Source organism: Guillardia theta, assembly GCF_000315625.1.
Source record: "Guillardia theta CCMP2712 unplaced genomic scaffold GUITHscaffold_239, whole genome shotgun sequence".
Lineage (NCBI taxonomy): Eukaryota > Cryptophyceae > Pyrenomonadales > Geminigeraceae > Guillardia > Guillardia theta.
Window position 1 is genome coordinate 8,993 of NW_005434437.1, and position 25,319 is coordinate 34,311.

General features: G+C 55.2%; 8 protein-coding genes across 8 annotated transcripts; 4 read left to right on the plus strand and 4 right to left on the minus strand.

The window, feature by feature from the left end:
- Positions 1-213: 213 nt before the first annotated feature.
- Positions 214-2,503, plus strand: GUITHDRAFT_166743 (hypothetical protein; the record flags this gene model as incomplete). Its single annotated transcript, XM_005819186.1, has 9 exons — positions 214-547; positions 614-925; positions 992-1,303; positions 1,370-1,601; positions 1,692-1,757; positions 1,800-1,854; positions 1,908-2,015; positions 2,178-2,231; positions 2,445-2,503. Coding segments are annotated over exons 1-9 (1,296 nt in total), but the record flags the coding sequence as incomplete, so codon positions are not given.
- Positions 2,504-2,899: 396 nt separating this feature from the next.
- Positions 2,900-4,323, plus strand: GUITHDRAFT_156381 (hypothetical protein). Its single transcript, XM_005819187.1, is given in 14 exon segments — positions 2,900-2,927; positions 2,938-2,941; positions 2,986-3,076; positions 3,121-3,149; positions 3,195-3,232; positions 3,278-3,349; positions 3,392-3,445; positions 3,498-3,551; positions 3,596-3,639; positions 3,692-3,841; positions 3,891-3,937; positions 3,979-4,033; positions 4,078-4,136; positions 4,244-4,323. The coding sequence occupies 9 exon segments, from the start codon at positions 3,320-3,322 to the stop codon at positions 4,273-4,275; spliced, it is 525 nt and encodes a 174-aa protein (XP_005819244.1). The 5' UTR covers positions 2,900-2,927; positions 2,938-2,941; positions 2,986-3,076; positions 3,121-3,149; positions 3,195-3,232; positions 3,278-3,319; the 3' UTR covers positions 4,276-4,323.
- A 32-nt stretch (positions 4,324-4,355) lies between these two features.
- On the minus strand, positions 4,356-6,424 carry GUITHDRAFT_121558 (hypothetical protein; the record flags this gene model as incomplete). The annotated part of the gene is made up of 8 exons (XM_005819188.1): positions 4,356-4,385; positions 4,464-4,508; positions 4,553-4,600; positions 4,654-4,698; positions 4,779-4,964; positions 5,006-6,148; positions 6,200-6,252; positions 6,337-6,424. The coding sequence occupies 8 exons, from the start codon at positions 6,422-6,424 to the stop codon at positions 4,356-4,358; spliced, it is 1,638 nt and encodes a 545-aa protein (XP_005819245.1).
- A 1,693-nt stretch (positions 6,425-8,117) lies between these two features.
- On the plus strand, positions 8,118-14,108 carry GUITHDRAFT_148744 (hypothetical protein; the record flags this gene model as incomplete). Its single annotated transcript, XM_005819189.1, has 13 exons — positions 8,118-8,219; positions 8,264-8,531; positions 8,580-9,647; positions 9,702-9,826; positions 9,870-11,333; positions 11,378-11,554; positions 11,576-12,936; positions 12,996-13,065; positions 13,111-13,478; positions 13,522-13,626; positions 13,677-13,748; positions 13,814-13,959; positions 14,002-14,108. The coding sequence occupies 13 exons, from the start codon at positions 8,118-8,120 to the stop codon at positions 14,106-14,108; spliced, it is 5,433 nt and encodes a 1,810-aa protein (XP_005819246.1).
- Positions 14,109-14,116: 8 nt separating this feature from the next.
- Positions 14,117-14,795, minus strand: GUITHDRAFT_156382 (hypothetical protein). Its single transcript, XM_005819190.1, has one exon. It carries the CDS (start codon positions 14,784-14,786, stop codon positions 14,175-14,177), a length of 612 nt encoding a protein of 203 aa, XP_005819247.1. The 5' UTR covers positions 14,787-14,795; the 3' UTR covers positions 14,117-14,174.
- Positions 14,796-15,466: 671 nt separating this feature from the next.
- GUITHDRAFT_166744 (hypothetical protein) lies at positions 15,467-16,828 on the minus strand (the record flags this gene model as incomplete). Its single annotated transcript, XM_005819191.1, has 4 exons — positions 15,884-16,828; positions 15,758-15,838; positions 15,637-15,711; positions 15,467-15,578 (listed from the first exon to the last, which is right to left on the minus strand). Coding segments are annotated over exons 1-4 (1,002 nt in total), but the record flags the coding sequence as incomplete, so codon positions are not given.
- Positions 16,829-19,552: 2,724 nt separating this feature from the next.
- Positions 19,553-20,709, plus strand: GUITHDRAFT_158994 (mevalonate pyrophosphate decarboxylase; the record flags this gene model as incomplete). The annotated part of the gene is made up of 2 exons (XM_005819192.1): positions 19,553-19,572; positions 19,593-20,709. 2 exons carry the CDS (start codon positions 19,553-19,555, stop codon positions 20,707-20,709), a joined length of 1,137 nt encoding a protein of 378 aa, XP_005819249.1.
- A 141-nt stretch (positions 20,710-20,850) lies between these two features.
- On the minus strand, positions 20,851-24,363 carry GUITHDRAFT_121562 (hypothetical protein; the record flags this gene model as incomplete). The annotated part of the gene is made up of 6 exons (XM_005819193.1): positions 20,851-22,995; positions 23,313-23,372; positions 23,437-23,557; positions 23,601-23,680; positions 23,729-23,848; positions 23,971-24,363. 6 exons carry the CDS (start codon positions 24,361-24,363, stop codon positions 20,851-20,853), a joined length of 2,919 nt encoding a protein of 972 aa, XP_005819250.1.
- Positions 24,364-25,319: the final 956 nt, after the last annotated feature.

Genomic DNA, 25,319 nt, shown 5'->3' on the forward strand with positions numbered 1-25,319 from the left:
TACGGTACTATAGGCGGCCTCTTCATCTTCACGGGTGCATTATTGGAATAATCAAATCTATGGTGAGAAATGAAATTTTCAGATAGGATTCCGAGAAAATCTACTTTGATTTCATGAGGATATAAAAGAGTTTGTAGACGTACCCCCCCCCCCCCCCCTTAACTTTGCAGTAAGGTCGTTGCAAACTGACGCGCTATGGCATGATAGTCGTTGCAAACAGCGGCGCCTTTGGACAGCTGGTGGTGGTATCGGAAGATGCAGAAGCAGCAGCAGGCGAAGAAAGTTCTTCATGCACGCTGTCTCTGAATCTTCTCTGACAATTGGCACACGTTTGAGTATGGAATGGCGCAATTGATTCAGTGCATCCTTGCTCGCGTTTGAGTCCAGTCAATCAAAGTCTGTCCCCCAGCCGTAAGGATCCTACGACGTGTTGCTCCTCGCCAGCTTACATGTCGGTCACCGAAACCATGCGAGACCTCGCACGACAGGTTTTCACCTCTCTGGACAAGAATGGCGACGGCACGCTCACGGAAGATGAGCTTAAGCGGTAAGGAATGAGTGAGCAGCAGGAGCTTTGCGCTGTGAGATGGCCTGACGCTGCCTGACCACGCAGATGGCTGAGCTTCCAGTGCGACATGGGGGAGGAGGAGCAGGACGAGCTATGGCTGTCACGATGGGGGGAGAAAGAGGAGATTGAGTTCGAGGACTTCTTAGAAGCGGCGCAGGAGTACGACTGGCCACTGAAGGCAGGAAGGCAGGGCCCTGCGTTGGTACCTACGACATCAGCACCAGCACCAGCACCAATGGCAGAATCAGGAGGAGAGAGGGAGAAAGTTGACGAAGCGTTCAAGGAACTAGCTCGGAATACCTTCAACGCTCTGGACAAGAATGGCGACGGCACGCTCACGGAAGATGAGCTTAAGCGGTAAGGAATGAGTGAGCAGCAGGAGCTTTGCGCTGTGAGATGGCCTGACGCTGCCTGACCACGCAGATGGCTGAGCTTCCAGTGCGACATGGGGGAGGAGGAGCAGGACGAGCTATGGCTGTCACGATGGGGGGAGAAAGAGGAGATTGAGTTCGAGGACTTCTTAGAAGCAGCGCAGGAGTACGACTGGCCACTGAAGGCAGGAAGGCAGGGCCCTGCGTTGGTACCTACGACATCAGCACCAGCACCAGCACCAATGGCAGAATCAGGAGGAGAGAGGGAGAAAGTTGACGAAGCGTTCAAGGAACTAGCTCGGAATACCTTCAACGCTCTGGACAAGAATGGCGACGGCACGCTCACGGAAGATGAGCTTAAGCGGTAAGGAATGAGTGAGCAGCAGGAGCTTTGCGCTGTGAGATGGCCTGACGCTGCCTGACCACGCAGATGGCTGAGCTTCCAGTGCGACATGGGGGAGGAGGAGCAGGACGAGCTATGGCTGTCACGATGGGGGGAGAAAGAGGAGATTGAGTTCGAGGACTTCTTAGAAGCGGCGCAGGAGTACGACTGGCCACTGAAGGCAGGAAGGCAGGGCCCTGCGTTGGTTCCAAAAGAAGAACCAATCCCTGTACTGCGGCTGCTTGTTCAAGGAGCAGACTTTCTTCCCTGCGAATCACAGGTTGCATTTTTGGTCTACATCTGAGTGTGTTGGTTAATCAAGTTCTCATGAAAGGAAATTTACTTTTTTCGATCGTCTCAAAGTTCGCAGCAGCTCGGGCATGATCCATACATCCGAATCTCCTACAATGAGCAAAACTTGCGTACAAAAACCTCGGTGAGGTCGTCATGCGCCATTCTCTTTTGAATGATTTGTAAGATTATGAATTCGTCTCCTACCTGGAATGAAGTTTTCATCTTGGAGCATGTCAAAGGTCAAATTACCTCAAAACTGAACGTTTCCAGACTTGTTCAATGAATCTCTCAGGGACATCAATCAAATTCCAGCTTTTTCATGAAAGCAAGTCACTTGAAGAAAAGTTGGTGGGTGAAGCGATCTTGCAAGAAAATGTATTGGACAGGATCATGCATCGAGGTAATTTGTTTTTGATTGCAACGACTTATATCTTCCATGAGTAATTTCCGAAGGAGTTCACACAATGGAAGAGCACAGTTTGAATTTCAAAGATTTGTCTGGAACTATTTTGACAGGTTGATAGATTTCTTTCGGATAAAATCGGTTGATTTGTTTTTGAAGGGAAAGGGGGATTAGAGAGTATTCTGTATTGTCAACTTTACGTGACAGATCAAGGTAGCATGACAGCTGCTTTAGGAAGGTGATCATCCGGTTTCCAGTCTCATCCGACGACCCATCGGCAAGGCCAGCGAAAACGGAGAAAGATGTGAAATCAACGAGAGATTCTATCCGCAAGCCACACGTGTTCTCACTCCAGGATTTGGAAGAGAATCGAGTCTGGTGCTTCACGGAGCTTTCCTTTCTTGCTCGTTGAACGTGTGAGGACAGGAGTTGGCATTCTCGAGCTTCCAGGGCTCGAGGTCCATCAGAGCAGCCAGACACGTGAGGTGATATGTTGGGTCAGCCAGGGCTAAAGCTTGTGTTGAAGCTCCAAGAACACTCCACGCGACAGCAACTTGACTGTTGGAGGTCCAGACCGACTTTTTGCATTCGAGACGTAAGGATTTGAAAGAGATCTGCTATCAATGATTCAAACTTTTAAGACTTGAGAAGAGTGATTCTGAAAGAATTCTTGCTACTTTCGGATTGTTCGGAGATCGGGTGGTGTCGTTCTTTACCAAACTCGTGCAGCTGATGGTGGTGCTAGTTGAAAACTCTCAAGGCATGGTTCAGTAATGTCTCGCTGAAATTTGACAGCAGCAAAGTCTTGTACGCATCTGTTGCCTATCATGTCTTACTGTCATGATTTCAGGTTCCACGTAAACGTCTTGAATCAGAAATGGCCACACTGGGGCTGGAATCTCATATTCTGGTAAGGAACTTGTTCCAACAACAACCAGGGATCTTTTCTTATCAATCATGGCTTCAGTCCACATGGTTAGGAGATGTGAAGGATGACGAAGAGATCGATAGCCGGCTCTTCCTGTCTCTTCTCGCGAGAGAGCCGTCTTTTGCTGCGGGTAACTGAGAGCAAGAAAAGGCGATCAATCACAAGAATTTTTAGGTCTCGCTGACAAGCTGGAGAAACCACGGGTCAAACAGGCGTTGTGTGTCTGTTATTGCATTGACTGAAAATAGATGGATGAGGAGATGTCGAAAGAGTTAGAGCACTATAAGTGAAACTTCCTGCTTCTCATATCATCGTTGGTGAGAAATTGTGCAGGACAGGATTTGAAGTTCTGCAAGGATTGAACCTCGCTTCGATGACCAAGGAGAAACTCGATTGGATGGAGGTGGTTTCCGCCGCCTCCTCCATCCGCTGAGGCTGTTGGCAGCTGCGGCAAGAACTCTCTGACATCATCGAGACAAACAGCCACATACAGTCCAAGGTAGACATCTCAGAGCCATCAGACCAGGGGGAATGTGAGGTGGCGACTGCAGGTGAAGGAGAAGGAGGAAGAAGAGGTTCGAATCAAGTACGTCATTCGCCCGCACGTAAGCTTCTCTTTGTGCCATCGGCAACTCTCATACCTTTCAAGGCAAAGCTCTACGAGACCAAAGTCTCTCCTCCGGCCAGCACCAGGTACCGGCCATGCCCGGTGATCGGATTAATGTTTGCGTGAACCCTCATACAGACCTCCCTCGTTTGTCAATGGCAAGAGGGTCAAGATCTTTGAGGGCTGGGAACGGAGGGGACAGACAGCTTACAAGCAAACTGCATCTAGCACAGACGAGGACGAGGACGAGGACGATGAAAAAACTCATAAGCTTGATATCAAAAGCCGGTTGGTTGGTTTGTATTGCAACATGCACGAAGATAACACGTGATTGCAGCGTGTGGGTCGCTTGCAAAGACACTGTGGGAGCCGACGGCGACAACGGTAGCATGTGAAGGCGAATATATGACATGACAAAGTTGCAGCGGAGGCGCAGCAAGCTTTTCAAAGCATTCATCAATTTACCCAAGCAGGCGCAGGGTCTGCTTCTGCCTCTCTTCTCCTCTTCCCACTTTGTGTTGTAGGATGCTCCAAGCAGCTCTGCGACCCGGCGACTGGTACCTGAGTACTTCACTTGGCCCAGGTTGTCATGCCACCACCCACTCCTTTCGCTTGTTTGTGCACGCATCCCAACCTCCCTCGCATTTGGATGTGAATCACATCAAACTTAAGCTGACCAGCATCGTGCAGGTCTTCGCTTTCGATTGGACGGCGACACGTGAGAGGAGGGTTTGATTCGATTTAACCTGGTAAAGTTTCAAAGAACTTTGATTCTGCGCCATGTGGTGCCTCTAACATTCCATCAATGGAAGATGTCTTTGAACACGCAGCCCTGCCACCAACATATTTAGCGACAGCAAGAGAGGAGACCAACATGTTTAGCGACAGCAAGAGAGGAGGTCTGGGATACCTTGTCGTGTTCACGCATCAAGCTCTTGAGCTTCTTTGACAAGGCCTGTTCCCACTCAGAGCTTTCCTTTCACCTCTTCCTCTCCACACCTGCACTGCCTTGTCTTCGTTCCCCATGCTCTTCAGGGCCTCAAGATCCTGTACGTTTGTTCAGCGGCTAAACTAAGAGAAACGTCAAAGCCCTCTTTTACCTGCTCTGCTTCAACAAAGCGCTCGACCTCGATGTAAGCGCTTGCCTGCAACGTGATCAGATGAATGAGCTGAGTGACGCCAAGTCCAAGACTAAGAAGAGATACAAGGAGAGTGAAAGACGTACCCGACGGAAGAGCGCCTTAGGATGTGAGCTCTTGACCTTGAGTACGGCATTGCACTTGGCGATCGCTTCCTTCCAATTGTTGCGCTTTATCTCGCAGGCAGCCATGTTAAGCAGGCAAGAAATCTTGATTGCCTCTCCCTCTTGACGGGTCTCAGGGCTCTCCGAGCTGTCCGGCACTTCCAAGATCTGAGAAAGATGAGGTTGGAACATTCAACAACCAAAGGCACCTGATATGCAGCTGAATATCTCTGGTACGACCGCTGGAACTTCCCGATATTAAAAAAAGAATTTCCTGCATCCTTGATTTTGTTTGCAAACATAACTTTCTCTTCAGCTGTCATACTTTTCGTTTCTGCCTCCTTCCAATCCAGCAGGTGAACACGGTACTCGATCGCCTTGTTGGGGGGCACATCACCACCTCGACCTTCCTCTCCATATGCGTATGCTGGAGTGACATGCACCAGTGCACTTTGTCCCTTCACCATGTGCTGCAGTGCGCGCTCGAGGCCATCAGTGATGTCGAGGTCGAACTTTCCGATCTCAATCTCACGGCTGGTGAAAGACTCGAACTCCCTTGCTGCTCGTGGCCCATCACCTTCTACTGCTGTTGAGTACGTTGCCGAGCAGACGCAACCTTCGGTCGGTTTGCGAACCTCGAGGCCAGGTTTTGACAGGTACTCAACGAGGACGCCCTCGTCGTTAGTCAGATCCACAATAGGACGCACATCCACTATCTCAACCTCGTACTCCACTTTGGCCTCCCCTTTCACTTTGCGCTTGGAGTCCCCGTGTGGGCCGAAGGCATACTCATGGCTCAAAGTCACCCAGAACGTGCAGCCCTTCCACATCTCCCTCACTGCCACCTGCAGCCCTCTGGGTCTGATCCGCTTCACCTGCACACGCACAGGGCCCTCTCCTTCCCCGAACCCTTCGGATTCAAAGAAGCTGTCAGACTTCGCTTCGCGTCCTCTGTATCGCAGGTAGACCATGTCCAAATCTGTAGGCTTGTCTGTGGGCAGACTAGTTTGGATGGGCTTAATCATGATTCCTCCTTCCTTGAACACATCGTTAATCACTATCCAGCTTAATAGCTCCACTTCAAACTCAACGCCAGGCTCCTCCTCCACACTTGTCCCCAACAATTCTGCCTGACCCCGCAGGTAATGGCCCTTCACTGAAACTTTTGCTACTTCTCCCTTGCGCATGTCTCTGATCGCAATCTCCATTCCTCGACATAGTTGTTCTTCTCCGAGCATGTACCGACGGCACTGCTCCTCGAACAAAATTTCACCAGAAACCTTTCCCTGTATTCTGACTGCAACTTCACATGGCGGAAACGGTTTTTCCCACCCAGTTCCGGGAGTAATAATCTGCGAGAGGGATATCCTTCACACACTGAAAAAGCATAGCTTCAGTTGTACCGTTTTGACGACCGCACCATCAGGTGTCATACTCTTCGGATCACCTTGCCCGACTGCGGAGTCAAGTCAGAAAGACCATGACACGGCACTAGGTGCGTGAAGAAGCGGAAGACATGATGGTGAGGAGCAGGAATCACCCCAAAGCTTCTCGGTCGGGTCTAGAAGATCTTCCTCCCTCAAAACTTCTCCCTCCATCGGCAGATTCGACGGCCGATCCGTCGCCATTCTCGCTTGAGCGGTTAACAAGAATGGAGAACGAAGAGCATACGGACGTTAGAATCTATCTACACCTGCACATGTTGATCAGGATGACGGAAGACGTATTTTCATTCATGCGATGAGGATAGGGAATAGACGACATTCGACCACCAACGCAGTGGAGATTTGAGCATGGTCAAGAGAAACAAGAGAAAAGGAGAAGGATGGAAACATCGAAACCAAGACGTAGAACAAGCATCACAGGCATGAAAGGGCAAGTATCACACACATGAAGGAAGAATTGTCATGAGTTCAACAGCAAAGGAAATGGTTCGTCTAGTTATGAAGAAAAGGAGAAAACGGGGGGATACTCCTTGACATCCTTAGTGTTTGAGGCGATTTCAACATCCAAACATCATTTTTCTTTTTCAATTTCAGTCTTTGCCTGAGCATATTCGAAACTTTGTCCTCCAATGATACAAGGCAAACAACATACGACCCCCTACGACTGTCCAGATTCACCTCCCCAACCCTCATCTCCTCCTCTTGATCTCCGGGAAGTACTTCATGGATCTTCATCTCTACCTGAAATCCTTCCCTCCCCCTCTCTTCCACATCTTCTTTCCCCCCTCCCCCCCTCCCCTCCCTCCTCCCCCCAACCCGCTCCCGCCTCCCGCAGCATGATTCCTCCCGTCTTCTCGGTACTAAAATATTTCATTGAAAATCGATTAAAACACAGTAATGAAACATTTCAAATTAAACCGAATAATTTCGAAATATTTGCATTCCAGCATTTGTAAGGCAGTCAATTCAACGCTACATAAAACTATTTTAAGATCAACCGTACCCCTACACCCCTCCTCCTGACCCTACCCCATGAACAAAATACCCACCCGGTACATGTTATACCCCTACCCCATGTTTACTATCTATTTGCTTTGCCATATGACCCCCCAGACATCAAGTTTGTACCCCCCACCCACGAAAGTTTTCATCAGCCCCTGTTTTGCAATTCCACACCCTACCCTCTGTTTACTACTGCCTTCCCTCTATACACCCCATTCACCCAATCATTTAGTACCCCACCCCCTCCAAAAACTAGCCACCCCCTTGTTTTACCTATTTCAACCCCTCCTTTTAGCTTGTGGTTTCAATCTTGAGTACCCCTACCACCGAACCTCCACACTCGTCTACGTCTGGCCTTCTACCGACTCTTTCAGCCCCACCCCACTTTTCAGACCCCTCATATCACTGACATCACCCCACATTTTGATAGCATTTTTCTTGATTAGATATGGGTTATCTGATGACCCCACCCCCTCATTAAAGACACCAGGGCAAGACTGAAACGAAGTGCTTTCGAGAATCAGATGTCATGGTTGGGGTCATAGTGGGGATGTGGATCCCAGAGGTGGGTGGGTCATAGTGGGGATGTGGTCTAGTAGTTCAAAAATTATGCACGCCGACTGATAGACGCGGATCTTGCTCGTCCTCGTCGCTTCTCCTCCTCCCCTTCCTTCTTCTTTCTCAACTCTTCCTCCTTGATCCTCTTCTCTTAGCTATCACTTTTTTTTCTGTGCCCCCTCTTCTCTCCTTGGTCGACATTCTTTTCACCATCCTCTCTGCTATTTCCTCGCCACTGGACGTTGCTATCTTCTTTTCCCGTTCGCGCTCTTTCTTCAACATTTGTTGTTGCTACCTTTCAAAGATATAAGAGCAAATGACTCGCATATCCACGGTGGGAGAGTCACGGGTGAAAGGTGAAGCGGGTAGCAGCAATGCAAAACAATTGATAGATGCGATCAGCATAAATCTCAAGAAGGTGAAGAGCCAGGTTGAATGATGCGAGAATAACTTTGTTCTCAGGTTTCTGTGTCTGAATGCAGTCAAGCAGAGGCTGAACAGCTTCTAAAAGGGGCAGATGAAGCCTTGAACCAACTTCGATGTATGGAGAGTGGGCTTTCGTGGAAGCAGGGGGAAATAGAGAAACTCTATCACAATGTGATTCAAAAGTGTCTCGATAGACACGTGTACAAGCAGGCAGAAAGGCTTTCGAAGGATCTTCTCCTTCGGATCGAGACATGGAAATCCAAGAAGTTGAAAGTGGAAAAGGAAAACAGGCCTTCACAGTCAGGTCTGTCGTACCAAATTGCCAAGTTGTAACTCACGAGTGAAGGTGCAGGGTCTGATGTACGAGAAGTCATCCGACGTCTGCAGAGAAGTGCTGCAGGAGAGAAGAAACCCCTCAAGGATGATCTTGCGATCCTTGTTGGCAGCTTTCTCAACTTCGGGGCGGTGAGGCTCAACCACGGTTCAGCTGGCGAGAAGCGGGAAGACGCTCTTCAGGATGTCGTTCTCAGTTGCGGTGATGGCTGCATGTTGGTCTTGCAGAGACTGTTTGAAGTTGATGCGGCATACGCCACGAAGCTTGCTGTCTCCTTTCACCGTATCTTGAACAAGGCGGCGTCGTTGGCTGACGAGCCTCAAGCGGGGGGAGGGGCGTCGGACTCTAACAAGGCCCGATCATCGTGCCACTTACTGTCGCTGGAGCTGCGGAGGTTGGCGCTGTGCTACCTGATCTTGTCACAGAAAGTTTCGCTGCTCGAGGTAGTGAAGCAGGTCGTTAAGATCTCAAAGTTCTACGAGCAAAAGGTGCCCTCTCGGCTCTTGGCTTCGCATGCACAACTCCTGCACTGCTCCTCCTGTTCCTTGGCCCACGACCTCGGGGAGCACGATTCCTCCTTCCTTGCCGTTATGGACTGGTTTCTTGCCTTCCAAGCAGCTGTCGCCCGGGCATGCGATATCGATTCTCCTCGCGCAGCTCTCGAGAGCCTGGAGGGTTGTGACGTCCTGCCGGCTCTGGAGCAGCTCGTTGGGAGGTTGCAAGACAAGCGCGAGGAGCGGGAGAGAGTGTGGGATACGCTTGTCCGCCTCTTTGCCTTGATGAAGCAGATGCTCGTCTACGCGTCCACCTCGCAGGGCTTCGGAGACCTCAGATCACTCATCGCTTCTCTGCAGAAAGAGCTGGACAAGGTCAACTGGGCGGAAGTTTGTCACGAGTATGGGTCGATACTGGACAAGTATGTGAGGGGGATGGACAGCTTTCGCTCCTTGTGCTGTGCGCTCGTGATCAGTAAGAGGAAGGCTATGCGGGAGGGCGACGAAGCGTCGACGCTCGAGGCTTCCCTGCAGTCTCTCTTTCTGTCCTTCGCTGATGCAGCAGCGACTGGCCTAGGCCAGCAAGGCTCAGGTGCCTGATCCTTGCCCTCTCTCTCGAACCTCTGACCTCATCTGCTCGCTTCAGATGCATCGCTGCTCCCACGGCTTGTCGATGCTCTCATCTTCGTCCTGCAAGTCGATTCCTCGAGGTTCTCCCAGGCGCTCTCGGAGCGTGTCAAGTCCATCCTCCTCAAGCTTCCCGCAGCTCAGGTGCCTCTTAGCTGCTTCTTCCTTGTCTGACCTCGCGGTGCAGTCGCTTGCTCTGTCTTCTAGCGTCGTTCTCTACAACGCTGCCGTCGCCTCATACAATCAGGGATGCTTCACCGCTGCCCTCTCACCTCTTCAGCACTGCTGCTGCTCGCTAGTCTCCTGTCCCAGTCGTCTATCCTCCTCCGAGGCTCTTCTGACGGCCAAGAGGCAGCGCATGCTCGCCTTCTGCCTGCAGCGGACGGGAGACGCCTCCTCGGCCATGGCCAGCTTCGCCAGAGCCATGGTGCTGTTCAGCCTGGGGGGTGACCGAGCAGGCGCGAAGGCATGCGTGGAAGAGCAGCTGCTTCTGCGACTCTCGTGCGGCAGTGAGCAGGTGGGGGGATGCAGCATGCTCAACGTGTCGGGGTGGAGATGCTTGCTGGATCCCAACATGCAGCAGGAGCTGCTCGAGCTCGAGCTCACAGTTGCTGCTTCCTCCCGCCATCCTCCGTCCTCGCACATGCTGATGTTGTGCGAGGAGCTGCTCGACCTGCAGACCCTGCAAGGAGGAGACAAGGCGGGGGGCCGTGGAGTCATCCTTCTGGAGAAGGTCAAGATCCTGCATGCTTCCTGGCCGGCTGGGGAGACGGACGAGAGAGAACTCGCGAAGAAGGAGGAGGAGCTCCTGGAGGAGGGATTATCCCAGCTGGACAGCCACCTGCGCCTCCTGCTCTCCTCAGCTCCGCACTCAGCTGAGGTTCGGTCCATCGTTTGCCACGTGGCAGGGAGCCTCTGCTGGAGGGCAGCAGTGAGGGAGGAGGACTCGCTGAGCTTCGCGGGGGCGGCTGTGAGGTTGTGGGAGGCGCTGCTTGAGAGCCTGTCGCAGCTGGAGGGAGAGGGGGAGGGGGAGGGGGAGGGGGAGGGGGAGGGGGAATTTCTTCCTGCTGTCAGCGGCTCCTCCTTGCGTGTTTCCTTCTCCAGTGTCTGCGAGTCCATCGCGCTGCTGGGAGACGTTCTGACCTTCCGCGGCTACGAGGCGCTTGGGCGTCAAGTCTACTCGCTGCTGGCGAGGTTCGTAGCGGTGAGGAGGAGACTAGGCTGCCGTCAGGAGGAGAAGGAAGGAGAGCTGCTGGTCAAGCTTGCCGCTGAGAGCTGCCTGAGGGGCGACAAGCTCTTGGCACGCTCTCTCCTTCAAGACTCCAGCTCGAGCAGCTTGCGACCAGCAGCGAGGAGGCTTTTGGAGCTTGTACAAGTAGAAGCTACTGCTGCTGAGGAGGAGGAGGAGGGAGGGCAGGACTGCTCGGCCGATCCTCTTGCCGTGGAGCTGAACGATCGCAACCAGGAGGAGGTCGAGGCCCTCGCACGCGCTCTTTCCTCGAGCAGGTGGAGGCGAAACTGTCGAGGAGGAGAAGCTCAGCGGCAGGGGCTTAAGGGGCTCCACGCGCTCATGGGCAGCCTCAAGCTCCTCCTGCCGTCAGAACGAGCGACGGAGGAGGCGTCGGATCGAACGACCAGCGTGTTGGAGAAGGTGAGGGAGGAGCTGTGAGGAGAAGAGCTGACTCGTCGAGGCAGCTTGGCGTTTCCTCGCGACTTTTCAGTCTGAGCAGGTTTCGCCTCCTCGCGCGAGCAGCGGCGAGTCTGCGGCAGGTGGGCGAGACGCAGCTGGAGGGAGGGGCAGTGCGAGAATCCCGTTACTACCTCGAGCTGGGGATGGAGCTGGCGAGAAGCTGCAGGTCTGCGGCATGGCAGGTGAAGTTTGCGGCCTCGCAGGTAGAGCTGCTGGAGTCGCAGGGGGAGCGAGAGGAGGCAGACAAACTCCTTGCTGAGTCAATGGCGATGGTGGACGCGAGCAGGTTGACATCTCCAGCTGAGGTCGGGGAGCTGCAGGGTGAGCAAGTTGAGCTGCTGCTGGCCATGGCGCATGTCTGCCGGTCGCGAGGAGACGCCGCGAGGCTGCAGGAAACGCTGGCAAGCACTCGAGTCGCTATTGATCGTCTGCAAGGAAGCAGAAGCAGCTTCAAGTCTTGTTTGGGGGGGGACGTGAGCTTGAGGGTTGACGCCCTCGTCGATGCCCTTCGAGGACGTGAAGCGACGCGAGCGGCGGGGAAGCGAACGACCAAGAGCATCAAGCCCAGAGTGCGGGGAGCGACAAGCGAAGGAGAGGAGGAGGAGCGGAGGAGCGGAGATGAGGCGTGGGAGGTCAAGCTGATGACGCTGGAGGGAACCTTGTCCAGGATGCGGCATGATGACGCCACTGCCAGGCGAACGCTTGAGGAAGCGCTCAGACTCTGCACCTGCAGGAGGGAACGAGCGGAAGTACTGCTCGAGCTGGGTCTGTGCTACTCTGGTGCAGGAGGAAGAGGCTCAGGGGAGGGAGAGGAGCGAGAAGGGCGGAGGGAGCAGTTGAACTCGCTCAAGGTGACTCAGCTGCGGGAGCTGCTGGGGTCTCGAAATCTCCCGACTAGCGGGAAGAAGGCTGAGCTGGTGGAGCGCTTCTTGAGCTACGAGGAGGAGGAGGGAGGAGGCAGCGAGTCCCTGGAGCTGCTCATGAAGTGCTGGATGGAATGCCATCCTGACGGCCCTCAGCTCATGCAACGAAGGTGCGGGAGGGCGATCGCGAGGAGGCTGGAGGACTGCAGCAGCGCCCTCTTCTTCCAGCTGGGCAGCATGGGCATCGCGTCGAGGCTCATGCTTGAGTCTTGTCGGTTGGGGGGAGACGAAGTGAGGGAGGTGACGAGCAGTATGCGAGCTCTTGATCTCGCTGCTTGCTCAAGCCGACACGTCGACGAGCCCACAAGTTCGGGCAACGTGAAGCGTCTGCAGGAGAAGGCGAAGGAGAGCATGACGGAGCTGCAGCAGCTGCTGCCTCAAGGTTGGGCCGTTCTCGTCCTCCACACGGTGGAGGAGGGAGGAAGAGTCTCACTGGCTCTGGGAGTCATCGAACGCTCTGCTCCTCCCTCCCTCCAAGTCCTCGCTCCTCCCTCCCCCTGCCGCTTCTCGCGCTTCGAGGACATGCAGCAGGAGTTCGCAGAGATCATGCGGCTGTCGCGGGAGGGGCTGGAGCAAGCATCGGCCGTGAGCGGATCCTCAGAGAAGAAGCGTTGGTGGCAGGAGAGGAGCGAGCTTGACAGGTGCAGAGGAGAGGGAGAGGAGCAGAGGAGCAGAACGGGGGTTAGCTGATGCTTGACAGGCGGCTTGGTGAGGTCGTGACGGAGATGGACGAGTGGCTCAAGGGGAGGCTGGGAGGGAGGAAAGACGAGGTAAGCCAGTCTCCTCCTCGTGCCCTCAGCTGACTTGAACGCCAGCACGTCGTCCTGCTCCTTGACGAGGAGACGCATGAGCTGCCATGGGAGAACGTGACGAGTCTGAGAGAGCGATCCGTCTCAAGGGTCCCCTGCCTCTCCTTCCTCCTCCACCACCTCCAGCTGTCTAGCCCGAAGTTCAAGGCGTCAGCTCCCCGCAGCTTCGCTCCCACCTCCGTCAGCAGGTCGAGTACCTTCTACGTCCTCAACCCGTCGGGGGACCTGCCAGGCACGCAGGAGACGTTCGAGCGGCTCTTCGAGCAGGAGGGCTGGCGAGGAGTCGCAGGACGCATGCCGCAGGAAGGGGAGCTGGCTCGCTCGCTGCTGGAGGAAGACGTTCTGGTGTACTGCGGGCACGGGGGAGGCGAGAGGTGAGGGAGGAAGCAACCTGTGCTGAGCTCATCTCCTGTCTAGGATGATTCGTGCGGAGGAGCTGAGCCGCATGTCGCGATGCTCGGCTGCTGTGCTGATGGGATGCAGCAGCGCTCGGCTGAGGAGGCAGGGAGTCTTCGAGCCGAGGTGAGAGGAGGAGGAGGGGAGAAGCGCCGACGTGTCTGATGCGCATGCAGGGCTCACTTCCTGCACTACCTCGCCGCTGGCTCTCCTTTCGTGCTGGGCAACCTCTGGGATGTTTCGGATCGGTCGAACTTTTTCCCCTCTGCTCAATCTTGGCCTCCTTGCCCTGCTGCTGCTGCTGCTGCTGAAGCTCCTCCTCCTCGCCTCCTTCCCCTCCTCTCCCCTTCCCCTTCTTCACTTTGTTTCCTCTTATCGAGCATCTTAACCTCAGGGACATCGATCGTTTCTCCGAGCAGCTCTTTCGCCAAGCTCTCTTTGCCAACGAGGACGCTCAAGGTCTCGCCGGCTGTTCGCCCATCCCCTCTGACTGCCTGGCAGTCTCCATCCTCTCGAGCGTAAAGGAGGCGCGAGACTGCGTGAGGATGCGGCATCTCATCGGCGACGCTCCTGTCTTCTACGGCCTCCCAGCCGTCGCCAGCGCCTAAACGACGTGAAGCTTGCAAAAGCTTTATGCGAACAGATAGTACAAGTTACAATACAACCCGCCGACCTCACCCCCGCCAGGCTCCTCTCCTCCTCCCCCGCCACCTGCCGGGAGACCGGGAGTGATCGGCTGGGAGGATGACAGTTCCCGACCTCTCTGCTATGCTCGCTGCCATGTGCTGCGTCAGCTTGTACGCGAGGAACAGAGCTCGGAGCATCCCTGCCACCACGACGATGCCGAGGACGAGGGAGGCTGAGCTGTCGCCCCTGGGGTTCCCGCGGAAGAGGTTCGGGTGGTACCCGATGAAGCCGAAGCCTCGCATGGGGAGGAGGATGACCAGCGTCGAGAAGCCCAGGACCCCCACCCCTGTGCAGCCCAGGATGAAGTGCTGCCGGTCGATGGCGTACATGTCCGCCAGCCCCGTCGACTTGCCGCCATCAGCCAGCGGCAGCTCCCACGCCAACTTTCCCCACTTGACCACGAAGCCCGTCAGGAATACCCCCAGCAGAAACAGCGAGAAGGACACCACCTCCACCACCCCCCGACGTCGCACAAAGTTGGCGAGGCCCCGGCGCTCGACGCGGTAGGCGTAGAAGCACTGGTCGCACTGGACGTGAGAGGAGGCGTTGAAGCTCATCCTTCTCCACGTGTCGAGACACTTCTCGTGGATGTATCGCATCGTCCCCTTGCAGTGACACGGCGAGAAAAGCTTCCCCTGCTCCGGCGCCTCTTCTTCGGTGCACTGACAGATCCTGCAGACTCTCTCATCCTCTTCTTCCACCGGCACCTGCTCGTCAAGTCCCGCCGCTTCTTCTTCCTGCGCGTCTCCCACCGAGAGCTTGGCAGACGCATCCGAGTAGCTCATCCCCTCCCACTTTCCCCGCACCAGCCAGACGTCCTTGGAGCACCTCCGCCCATCCTTTCGCTTTCGCAGCAGCCTGAGATGCGTGCGACTGCCTCGTCCACACCGCTTTGGCACGTCCCCTCCCCAGCACCCCCAGACGTACTCAGCTACGCGCTGAGCTAAGCTCAGCTTGGGGTCCCCGTACGCGAGCTTGAGCACGAGGTCCAGCGAGAGGTTTTGCACTTGCACACCGTCGATGCACAAGAGCTCGTCGCCCACTTGCACTGAGTGTCTGCAGGGACCATCCGGCATGGCCTCTGTGATGACATACCGCACGCTACCACCGACAAGCTCCTGGCGGAAGCTTATGCCCAGCAGCCACGAGCGATGCGTCATGAAGAGATGCTGCTTTGACTGCGGCAGTTTGACACTATCACAGTGCCTGAACCTTCGTCGCAGGAGATAAACGACGACAGCAATGGGAACCAAGCAAACAAGGAGGATCAGAAGAAGGGCTACAGGGTCATTCACGATGAAATCCCACACAATGGCAGCAGCGGTAGGAGAATGAAGCTGTTTCCGGACTGCTGTGATCTTAGACAAGACGTGAAGAATATCCGAGAAGATCTGATGGCAGCACCACCAAACAATCGTCAACCGTTGACATGACAGCCGCAACCCTCACCTCGATTAGGTCGATCACCGCGTGAACTCCCCCGAGCTGCACAAAGAAGCAGAAAACGACGAGGAAGAAGTATCCCTGACAGATCGACTCAGTCAAGTCCCAGCACGCAGATGCTATCTACCGTTGAAGAGCAGGCTGCTAGAAGGTCGTCCAAGAAGGATTGATTCAACGACATCAGGGCTGACGAGGCTGCTTCCCGGACCTTCACTTCTCATCAGTCTCAGTCTCTCCGCGACCTTAATCTCACCGAAGCTTGTCCGCTGCTCTCAAGCTCATGAAGCACTTCTACGGCTCCCGCCCGCTTGCAGCATTCTCGAAAGAATCGACGCCGTCTGACTAAGCATTCAAGTGCTGAAGCAGCACTTGCCTTGCACTCGTTCGACCCGGTGCGGATCTTGAGGATGAGCGTCTCTACGACTCCTTGGTCATGCAGAACTCGCTCCAACGATCGCGACCCCCCGATGGCCGCCAGAGCCTCAGCTGCATTCGCAAACGCCCAGTCTGACGCGTGAAGCATCTTGACGATGCTCTCGATGACGGCCCGGGGGATGCAAATGTTGGGTCGCTGTAGGCACAGAAGAGCAATACAAAGCGCTGCAGCTGACTTGGCAGTCTCAGATGAATCTGCGACAAGTAAAGCCGACAATGCCGGTACCGCTAGTTGCATGAAGTGCTGGGATTTAGTTTGCATCAATGATTGTGAACTTCTGTTCATCATCAAATCTGTGGACATTCTGCGAAGATCGATTCGAACTTGTTCCAACCGGAGAGGCATCGTCTCAGCCGAAGTTTCATAGAGCCTCATGTAAGCTAAAGTGTTTCCGAGAGTGTTGGCCAATACTGCAAGAAGAACTGCTGCACGTTCAGCTTCCGGGCCCGTCGGATCGTCGATAATGCAACTGCATAATCTTCCCGCAACTTCATCGAACAAAGGAGTCTTGTCGCTCTCCCACTCCATCTGAGTTGCTAGTCTGACCAGCATGTTGCTCGCCAACACCTCTGCCTTGTGTGTCGCCCGTTGACTCGCGCTGTGCCCGCCGTCATGCGTATCGTTGGCGTTGGATGGGTCTGGAGGCGATGACGGATTGGGAGGCTCATAACAAGCTTGTTTCTCGGATGGCTGTTGGACCAGCTTGAGCAGGGCACCAATCAGCCCGGTCTTGGAAACTGCTTGTCTCACCCGCGTCGAACACTGCAGTACCATCAGCGATTTAATGAAAAAAATGAGAGCAAACGACCTGCTTTGGGAGGACAGAGACAAAAGACTGCAATGTCTTGAGTTGTTCGCGAGGATCAACATCCTGCTACGAGGATCACAACAGGAACACAGGAGATGGCAGAGCAAACCGTGTCCAGGGATCCGATGATTGAAAGCAATACCAACGAAGGATTTCTTCCAGACAATAATTCCTATCGCATGACATTCGTCAAACAACAAGTTGTCTGCAATACGCATTCAAAAAAAGGAGCTTGCCTGGAGTGCGATTGTTATGTTCTCTTTTGCGGTAAGATCGCAGCTATCTGTACTGAGCAGTGCGAAAAGATTCCTGACGGAGCTCAAGCGAAAGAAGCTATCGTTGGTTGAATCTGATGTACAAGCTACTAACGCCAGAATATTTGAGCTCGCCTGAATTCAATAGTTGAAATCTCTCTTACACACTCACGGGACATGAATACCTGCTTGAGACTGTCACACAAATTTTCTCTTCGATCTGAGAACGAATCGAGATGGTTGTAGGATGCGTCCACGTTCACATCGTTGAGGTTTTGGCCATTCGGATGCAAACGGTTCGAGTCAAGAGCAACGTCTTGGACGGGATTCCCGTCAGCTTCTCCATCAGGAAGAGGACGAGAAGCCTCAGTCCTCAGCAACAACTCGACGAAGATATCAGCAGCACCCATGCGCGCCATCAGCAGCCTATGATTGTATCTCTTGCGAAGGGACGACTTGACTTGAAGCCACAGAAAAGCAGAGACTCCAAGACAAATCAAGACATGGGCACACTGCTTAATGAAGTTGCTGTTGAGAGATTTCAACGAAGAAAACCAAGCATTCGTTGAATTGTATTCGATTGCTTGATTGCTGAATTCCTGGTCCCAAAACAAATGAGTTCCAATAAGACGCGATGCAAGAATCAAACCTTAATCACAAAACTTTGGTCCAGAAGGCCGTCATTCCAGTACCACAGCATGATAAGGCTCCACAGTGAACCGATTCCTTGAAACAAGAACCACCTGTCTTGCTCAATCAAAGGCTGAAAACAACGGCAAGATGAAGAGGACTCACGTGCCCGTGTTTAGAACTAAGCTCTCGAGGATACACCGCAAGGGACTTTGAAGCGTCGTGCTAGTGATGTCCTTGACAACTATCTGTAGTTGCCGAACTGTCTCATATCGAAGATTGAGTTCCATTCGAGGGCTTGACAGCTCGGAGAACAGACTCGTGAATCGATTGCTTTGCCAATACCATACCCATCGCCAATAAATCTCACCGGAGCTCCAGAGAAGGACGCCAGAGATTAGAATTACATTCAACACAAGCCCGGGAGAGAGCAGCAAGTAAGTTAGGATATACCAGCATGCACACATGACGCGAGAAGGAAGGGGAATCTTGATAGGGGCAAGCTGTATTGCTTCCTCCTTCGATTCCCCTGCCCGAGATGTCACTCTATGGAATTCGTCTGGCATCTTTTCGCTACTGAACAAGAATGCCTCGCCACGTTCGCTCATGTCCATGGGCATGACTTGTAATGTCAGAGACTGTGTCTGCCTAGTGAATCAGAGACACGACTGCGTGTCTGCCATGCGCCTGCCCACGTCGCTGTTGAAAGACGGCAATTCACATTGGCCTGGCAATCAAATATTACAAGGTGTCAAACAAGAGCCACAGGTGCGTCCACATTCACGCAACTTTTGGACATACTTGTTAGAAAAGAATCTTGCAACGATTTTGAGGATTTGCTTGTTATCATTTCCTTTTGAGCTTGCCACATTCTCTAACTCGATGATTCACATCTTTGTCTTTGGTGAGAATGCACTGAACTCTTCACTGGTCTTTCTTCTCGTCTTGAGAACAGCTCCTCTACAGCTCAAGCTCGCTGCTTCTTCTCCATCCTCCTCTCTCGCTTCTCGGCTACATGTCGCCATAGCCTCCTAGTTTCCCCCCACCATCGTTCCTCTTCCCCCTAGCTGCATTGAAGGGTTGGGGGTGGAGGAGCAACGAGTGGTGAGAGGAGGGTGGGGGTGGGTGTTAGTTGAACATGGGGGTGGGGTGGGCATGTGTCTGGGAGTGACGGGTGGGTTTGAAAGTGTAGTGGAGAAGAGTGTGGGGGTGGGGGTGGGGTAGGTAGTATACTACCCTACTACCCCCCTTGGGGTAGGGTCGTCTCATGAAGATGATTCTGAGGGATTCGAGGAGTGACTGCGCAAGCCAAATTCAATTTTAACTACTATATTTCAATATTATTTCAAAAATTTTCAATATTAGATGACCTAATTCAATCTTTATAAACCAAATATATTTTGACTATAATAGCTAATACATGACTATAAGAGTGACACGAGAAGTTAGGTATGGGCCCTAAGATCGACATTTTTCTAATTGTCGTCCTAAGCTTTTCGGGTCATCATCTCCCCTTACCCTCTCCAAGTATTGCACCTTGCTATCACCAACACGGGCCATCTACCCCTGGTATTCTACACCACCACCCCTATCCAGGGAATCATATGCAGTACCCCTCCAAGTACCTTCACTACCCGGCTTTTTGACCTCTCAATCACCGGTACTGTCACTACCCCACGTGGGGCGTTTTCATCGGATCCTCCCCTAAAGACTGCTACCCCTACCCTCGATTAGACTGTTCAAAGTACCCCTCTGACGCTTTAAGAGGACGCGTGATGAAGCGAGGGCGGGAAGATGGCGAGGGAGGGACGAGGGTGGCGACGTATCGATGCAGCTCGAACATCGCCGTCATCAAGTACTGGGGGAAGAGAGACAAGAAGAAGATCCTCCCCATCAACTCCTCTCTCTCTGTCACCCTCTCCCCGTTCGACATGGGAACTTGTACCTCGGCCGCCTACAATCCGTCCTGGAAAGGAGTCAAGCTGTGGCTCAATGGGAAGGAGGAGGATGCAAATACAGAGAGGATTCAGAACTGCCTTAGAGAGATACAAGCAAGGAGCGGAGAGAGTGACATGAAGGAAGGTATACGAATAGTCAGCACCAACAACTTTCCGACAGCTGCTGGACTTGCTTCGTCGGCTTCAGGCTATGCATGCCTGGTAGCGGCACTGGGAGGGCTCTTCAAGGTCGAGGGAGATCTCTCGGTGATTGCTCGCCAGGGCTCTGGCAGTGCTTGTAGGAGCATGTATGGAGGGTTTGTGAAATGGGAGATGGGCAAGGAGGAGGACGGGAGCGACAGCATTGCAGTGCAAGTGGCACCGGAGACTCACTGGCCGAGCCTGCATGCTCTGATCCTAGTCGTGAGTGACGAGAAGAAGAAAGTCAGCAGCACTGGAGGAATGGAGGAGAGTGTCCGCACCAGCAAACTGCTGGCTCACCGAGCACAAGCGGTTGTGCCGGACCGAATGGTTCGCATGGAGCAGGCCATCAAAGATAAGGATTTCGCTGCGTTTGGGAAACTCACCATGGAGGACAGCAACCAGTTTCATGCCACCTGCTTGGACACCTGGCCGCCCATCTTCTACCTCAACGACACTTCTCGGGCCATCATCCAGTTCGTCCATGCTTTCAACGAGGAGATGGGTCAGATTTGCGCTGCTTACACCTTTGACGCGGGGCCCAACGCCGTTCTCTTCGTGGAGGAAGCGAACTTGGTCAAGCTTGCTCATCGCGTGTCTGCTGCGTTCCCTCCATCCAAGGACAAGACACTCGAGGATCACCTCGCAGACGATGAGCTTCGCAACAAGGTGCAGGAGGTAGGAGGATGGGAGGCAGACCAAGACATGGGAGGGAGAGTGAAGTACATCATTCACACCAAGGTTGGCTGCGGACCCTCCGCCCTCACGGAGGACGAGTCGCTGATCGACCTCTCCTCGGGCCTTCCCAAGTGATTCTAGTGCTTCACTGTTATAAGTTGAATGAATCAGGAACGAAACTGGGCGAGGAAGGGGAGGAGAAGGAGGGAGGGGAGGGGGAGGAAGAGGAGGAGGGGAGGAGGAGGAGGGATATCACGAGCAAGACATCACGCTGCCTCAGTACATGGACGTCCGCGATCTCGGTGCGAGCTTGACGGGCGTCAGTGGTGCGGTAGAGATGTCGGGGAAGTGAGAGTCCGGGTCAGGTGGAGGTTCCCCCAGGTAGTTGGCGACGAAGGAGCTGCTTCTCTCATCCATGCGACTGCGATGCATCACGAGCAGGGCGAGGTTGTGGAGCTCGGCATCAGCGGTTGTCACCGCCCTGTCCGCATGGATCTCCTTCTGCATGCTGTGCCAGAGTATCAGGTTGGCGAGTAATCTGCGGAGGTTGTCGACGAGATGGCTTCCCTCTCGTTCCGTCCCCTCCAGCTGCTCCAGCTGCTTCACCTGCTCCTCCCCCATCCTCCCCCACCGCCTCTCGATCGCCAAGTTCGACTTGCGCAGCTTCAGCACCATCGAGTGCACGTGCGGCTTGACCGCAGACCAGGTGGAGGCGACGCTCGCAGACTTTCGCTTGAGCCGGGGAAGGAGAGAGATGTCGGGCTCTGAGCGAACTCCGATCAGCTGACGGCGAATGAGCAGCCCGCAGCGCTCGACGACCAGCCAGAGCTTGTGGAAGGAGATGGGCTGACCCTCGTCCTCTTCCATGAGGCTGCGCACGTGCTGGTAGACTTGCACCACCTCCTCGTCCTGCACCTCCGGCTCGATGGACTGCAACATCCCTCGCAGCTTGTGGAGCTCAGAGAAGTGCCGCATGCCTTTGCCGGCGTCGAAGAGAAGCTTGAGCATCTTTCTGACCTCCTTCTTCTCCTCCTTGTACAGCATCAGCAGACTCCCCAGGAACGCGAAGGGCTCGAGAGTCTCAGACGTCTGGTCAGCTTCTCTCAAGATCTCCCGCTTCATCTCCTCCCGCACGGTCTCTGCATAAGAATTCTCCGCATGCCGCATGATCAGCAAGTCGCAGGCCTGCGCTACCACGGGCTTCGATACCTCCAGCCATGTTCGCGCGCTCACGGAGGCCCCGAGGAGAACCTTGCGGGCAAGCATGTAGTACGCCACCTCGTCGCTGGTGCAGGAGTTGAGCAGGTAGTGAAAGTTGGCCACCTCCGGGTGCTCCTGCTGCAGCCGCACGAGGCTCTCGAGGAACTTGAAGCACTCCGCGTCTGCTCTCGTCCTCGGATGCGACGAGAGTCTGGAGGCCTCGGCGTTGCTTCCGAACCACAAGTAGACGAACTCAGCCAGGGGAAGGGACGCCTCAGGCCCAGCAATGCCTGGCATGGCGTCACACAGCCCCTTGTCCACAGAGATCTTCCTGATGACGCTCAATGTATTTCTCAGATCCTCTCCCCTGTAGCCCGCGGAATTCGGTTTGGAGGAGGACGGCAGGAGCAGCATATCCTTGAGCCGTGTCAGCCCACCCCTCCGGTACCCTAGTGTCTCCTCCGTCTCCTCCTCCAGCTCCGTCTGATGAGGCTCAGGTGCCACCTGCTCACTCGCATCCCCTCTGCTTCCTCGTCCTCTTGTCCTCTCATTCTCAGCCGCTTCTCTGCCTCTCTCCGCCATCTCTCTCGCACTCTCCGCCTCCGCCACCTTGCGCTGCATCTCGATTTCGATCTCCTCGGATTTCCGTCTCATCCGATCGCGATCAAGGATGAGATGATGTCGATCTTGCTCCATCTGCGATGTTTTCTCTTCCATCCCTCTCAACTCTCTCACTACTTCTCCCACCCTCTTCGTCACTTCGCCCCTCACAGTCTCCACAGCCTCCAGCAACCTTCCAACGATCGTGTTGACATCGAAATCCTCCAACGTCGCCTCCTCCTCCTGCATGTCCGCACAAGCATCGTCTCCTTGCATCTCCGTCACATGCATCCGACCAGCTACCGATGAGAGGTGCGCGGGCAGGGATCGCAGAGACGTCAACACTTTCTTGAGGATCCGGCGAGTCTCGTCGTCGGGAGGATCTTCGTGAGTGCAAGTCGACGCGTCTTGCATCTCCTGCCTTCCCAATAGCTCGCGGCGATTCTGCTGATCTCCATCTTCACTTCCTGCCTCTCCGTTCAGCTTCCTCAGTAGCGACTGGATCGTTTCCTCCATCCTGATCTCGTTCGCTTCCTTCTCCTCCAACTTCGCCTCCATGTCTCGGAGCCTCTGAGCGCTCGCAAGTATCGTCTCCTCCTTGGCTCGCAACTCGTCTCGCAGCTGAGCAACAAGCTCTGCTTCCTCCCGCTCCTCCTCCAGCCTCCTCCTCGCCACTTCCCTCAACGCCCCCAGCGCTCGCTTCAGTTTCTCCTCCTCCATGGCCGGCCCTCCCACATAACCGTTATTCGTAACGGAAATCGAACGGACTGTCCGGGTCAAACGACCATGCGCTCGAAGGAGACGTGAGGGAGGGAAGCCTGAGGAGAAGGAGGACGAGGAGCTCGAGGGCGCGGGGGAGGTGAGGAGGCGAGGGAGGAGGAGGCGAGTGAGGAGGAGGCGAGGGAGGAGGAGGCGAGGGAGGAGGAGGCGGTCCTGACGCGATGGGAGAAGTGAATAGCATGGAGCTCTCGTTTGAGGCGGACGTGGATAATTTCTCCCTGCGACAGCCGTCAGTTCCCCCGCCCCCCTTCTCCTCCTCCTCCTCGTTCTCCTCCTCCTGACCGTGTGAGACTTCTCGAGGAGGATGCTGACGAAGGTGCCGGGCACGTCGCTGCCTCGCAGCACTTGAAGGACGTTGTCGTCTGTGAGCATGCAGCCCTCGGCGGCTATGAGGTTGTCGCCCCTGCTGCCACGTCACCTTCCTCCACTAAGTCGCATCATCGCACCGAAAGAACATGCCCGACAGATCTGCCGGCCCTCCCTTGGCCACGTCTTCCACCTTGCATCCTCGCAGTTTGAGGCCGATCTGACATGACAAGCTCAGCATGAGACCAAGAAGCCTCTCCTAGCTCACAGTTGTGCGCTGCTGCTGCTGCTGCTGCTGCTCCTCGAGCTCCTCCTCTTCCTCCTTGTCTAGATCTCGAGAAGCCTCCGAGCTCGAGCAACTCACTCGCGCCTGACGTTGCCAGTCCTCCTGGCATGCGCATCATCATCATCATCATCATCATCATCATCATCATCATCATCAGCAGCAGCAGCAGCAGCAGCAGCAGCAGCAGCAGCAGCAGCAGCAGCAGACAAACACTGAGATCAGACCAGGAGCACGGCGAGCAGGTGCCGCTGCTTTCTTTCTTGAAGCTGACAGAGTGACACATGCAGGCGCTTCCTCGCTGACATGCCGACGACCCACAAGCGAAGCACAAAGCTGACCAGGCAGCGACGAAGCTCGTCCAAGTTCACCTCCTGCGCAGACACGAGGCGACTCGAGAGCTGCTGCTGCTGCTCCACATGCCCCAACAGGCTTGACAGTCGCCAGGACAGCAACGCCCTTCCCTTGAGCGCCTGGATCCGAAGGGACAGCAAGGCTGAAGAGCCTCTGAGCCTCAAGGACGCGAGGAGGCCAAGGCAGCGACGCGTCTCCAACCAGCAGCTCAGAACCCTGACCAGCCTCGCAACCCCCGAGAGACTTGAGATGATACCTCGCGACATCCTCTCCTCCTCTGCTACCTCCCTCCAGCCCCCTATCGCTCGCTCCGCCCGCCGCCTCCTCTGCCGCCTCTCCGCCTCTCCTCGTCGGGCCTCCTCGCGCTTGCGATCCGCCCTCCTCCTTGCCCACCTCCTCAGCGCGCGCCCGGCTGCTCGCCCCTCCAGCTCCTCCCGCTTCCAGCTCCCCTTCCTCCTCGCCCCCCGCGCCCTCCGGCTTGTCTCCTCCCACGCCAGCAGCGCTGCTCTCTCCAGCCGCCTCCTCCCAGCGCTCCTCGCCCTCTGCACTGCCCTCCCCTGGCTCCTCCTCTGCTTCGTACACGCGCTCCAGCCCCGCACCGCCTCCTGCTTCATCCTTCGCCTCCTTCGCTCCTCCCCTCTCGCTCCCGCTGCCCGAGCCCTCTCGGCTCTCCGCACCTCCGCCTCCCACGCGACCAGGGCTGCCCTCCCCGTCCTCTCCTCCCTGCGCCGACCTGCTCGGGAGCACAGACTCCGCAAGCTCGCTTCCTCTTGCCTCAGCTCCCCCCAGGCCTTGAGACTGCCTTCCACCATGCGCCTCTCCTGTCTCTTCTGCAGAGCCCTCCCTCCCTCCCTTACCTCCTCCACGTACCACTGCCACCCCCGCACCGCTCCCCTCACCCTTCCCTTCCTCCTCGCCTCCCCCGCCCTCCTCCCGATCTCCTTCCTCGCTCTCCGCCCCTCGCCTGCTCGCTCCAGCTCGTCAAGCTCCGCCACAGGTACAGCTGCTGCGTCTTGAGCACCAGCTCAGCCCAGCTCGTCTCCTGCTTCCTCTCAGCCCGCGCCGCTGCTTCTTTCTGCGCCTCCTCCTCCTCCGTCCGCCTCTTCTCCTCCCTCGCCTCCTTCACCCACCCAGCCCATCCCTCAAACCTCTCCCCCAGCCGAGCCTCCCGATCCTCCCGCGCCCCCGCTGCCGCCCCGCCCATGCCCACACCACCTCCCGC

Coding starts and splice junctions, on each gene's coding strand:
- GUITHDRAFT_156381 (XM_005819187.1), top strand. CDS start 3,320: ATGACCAAGGAGAAACTCGATTGGATGGAG. Junction 3,446..3,497: donor ACAGCCACATACAGTCCAAG/GTAGACATCTCA, acceptor TGGCGACTGCAG/GTGAAGGAGAAGGAGGAAGA. Junction 4,034..4,077: donor TTTACCCAAGCAGGCGCAGG/GTCTGCTTCTGC, acceptor TTTGTGTTGTAG/GATGCTCCAAGCAGCTCTGC.
- GUITHDRAFT_156382 (XM_005819190.1), bottom strand. CDS start 14,786: ATGCGATACATCCACGAGAAGTGTCTCGACACGTGGAGAAGGATGAGC.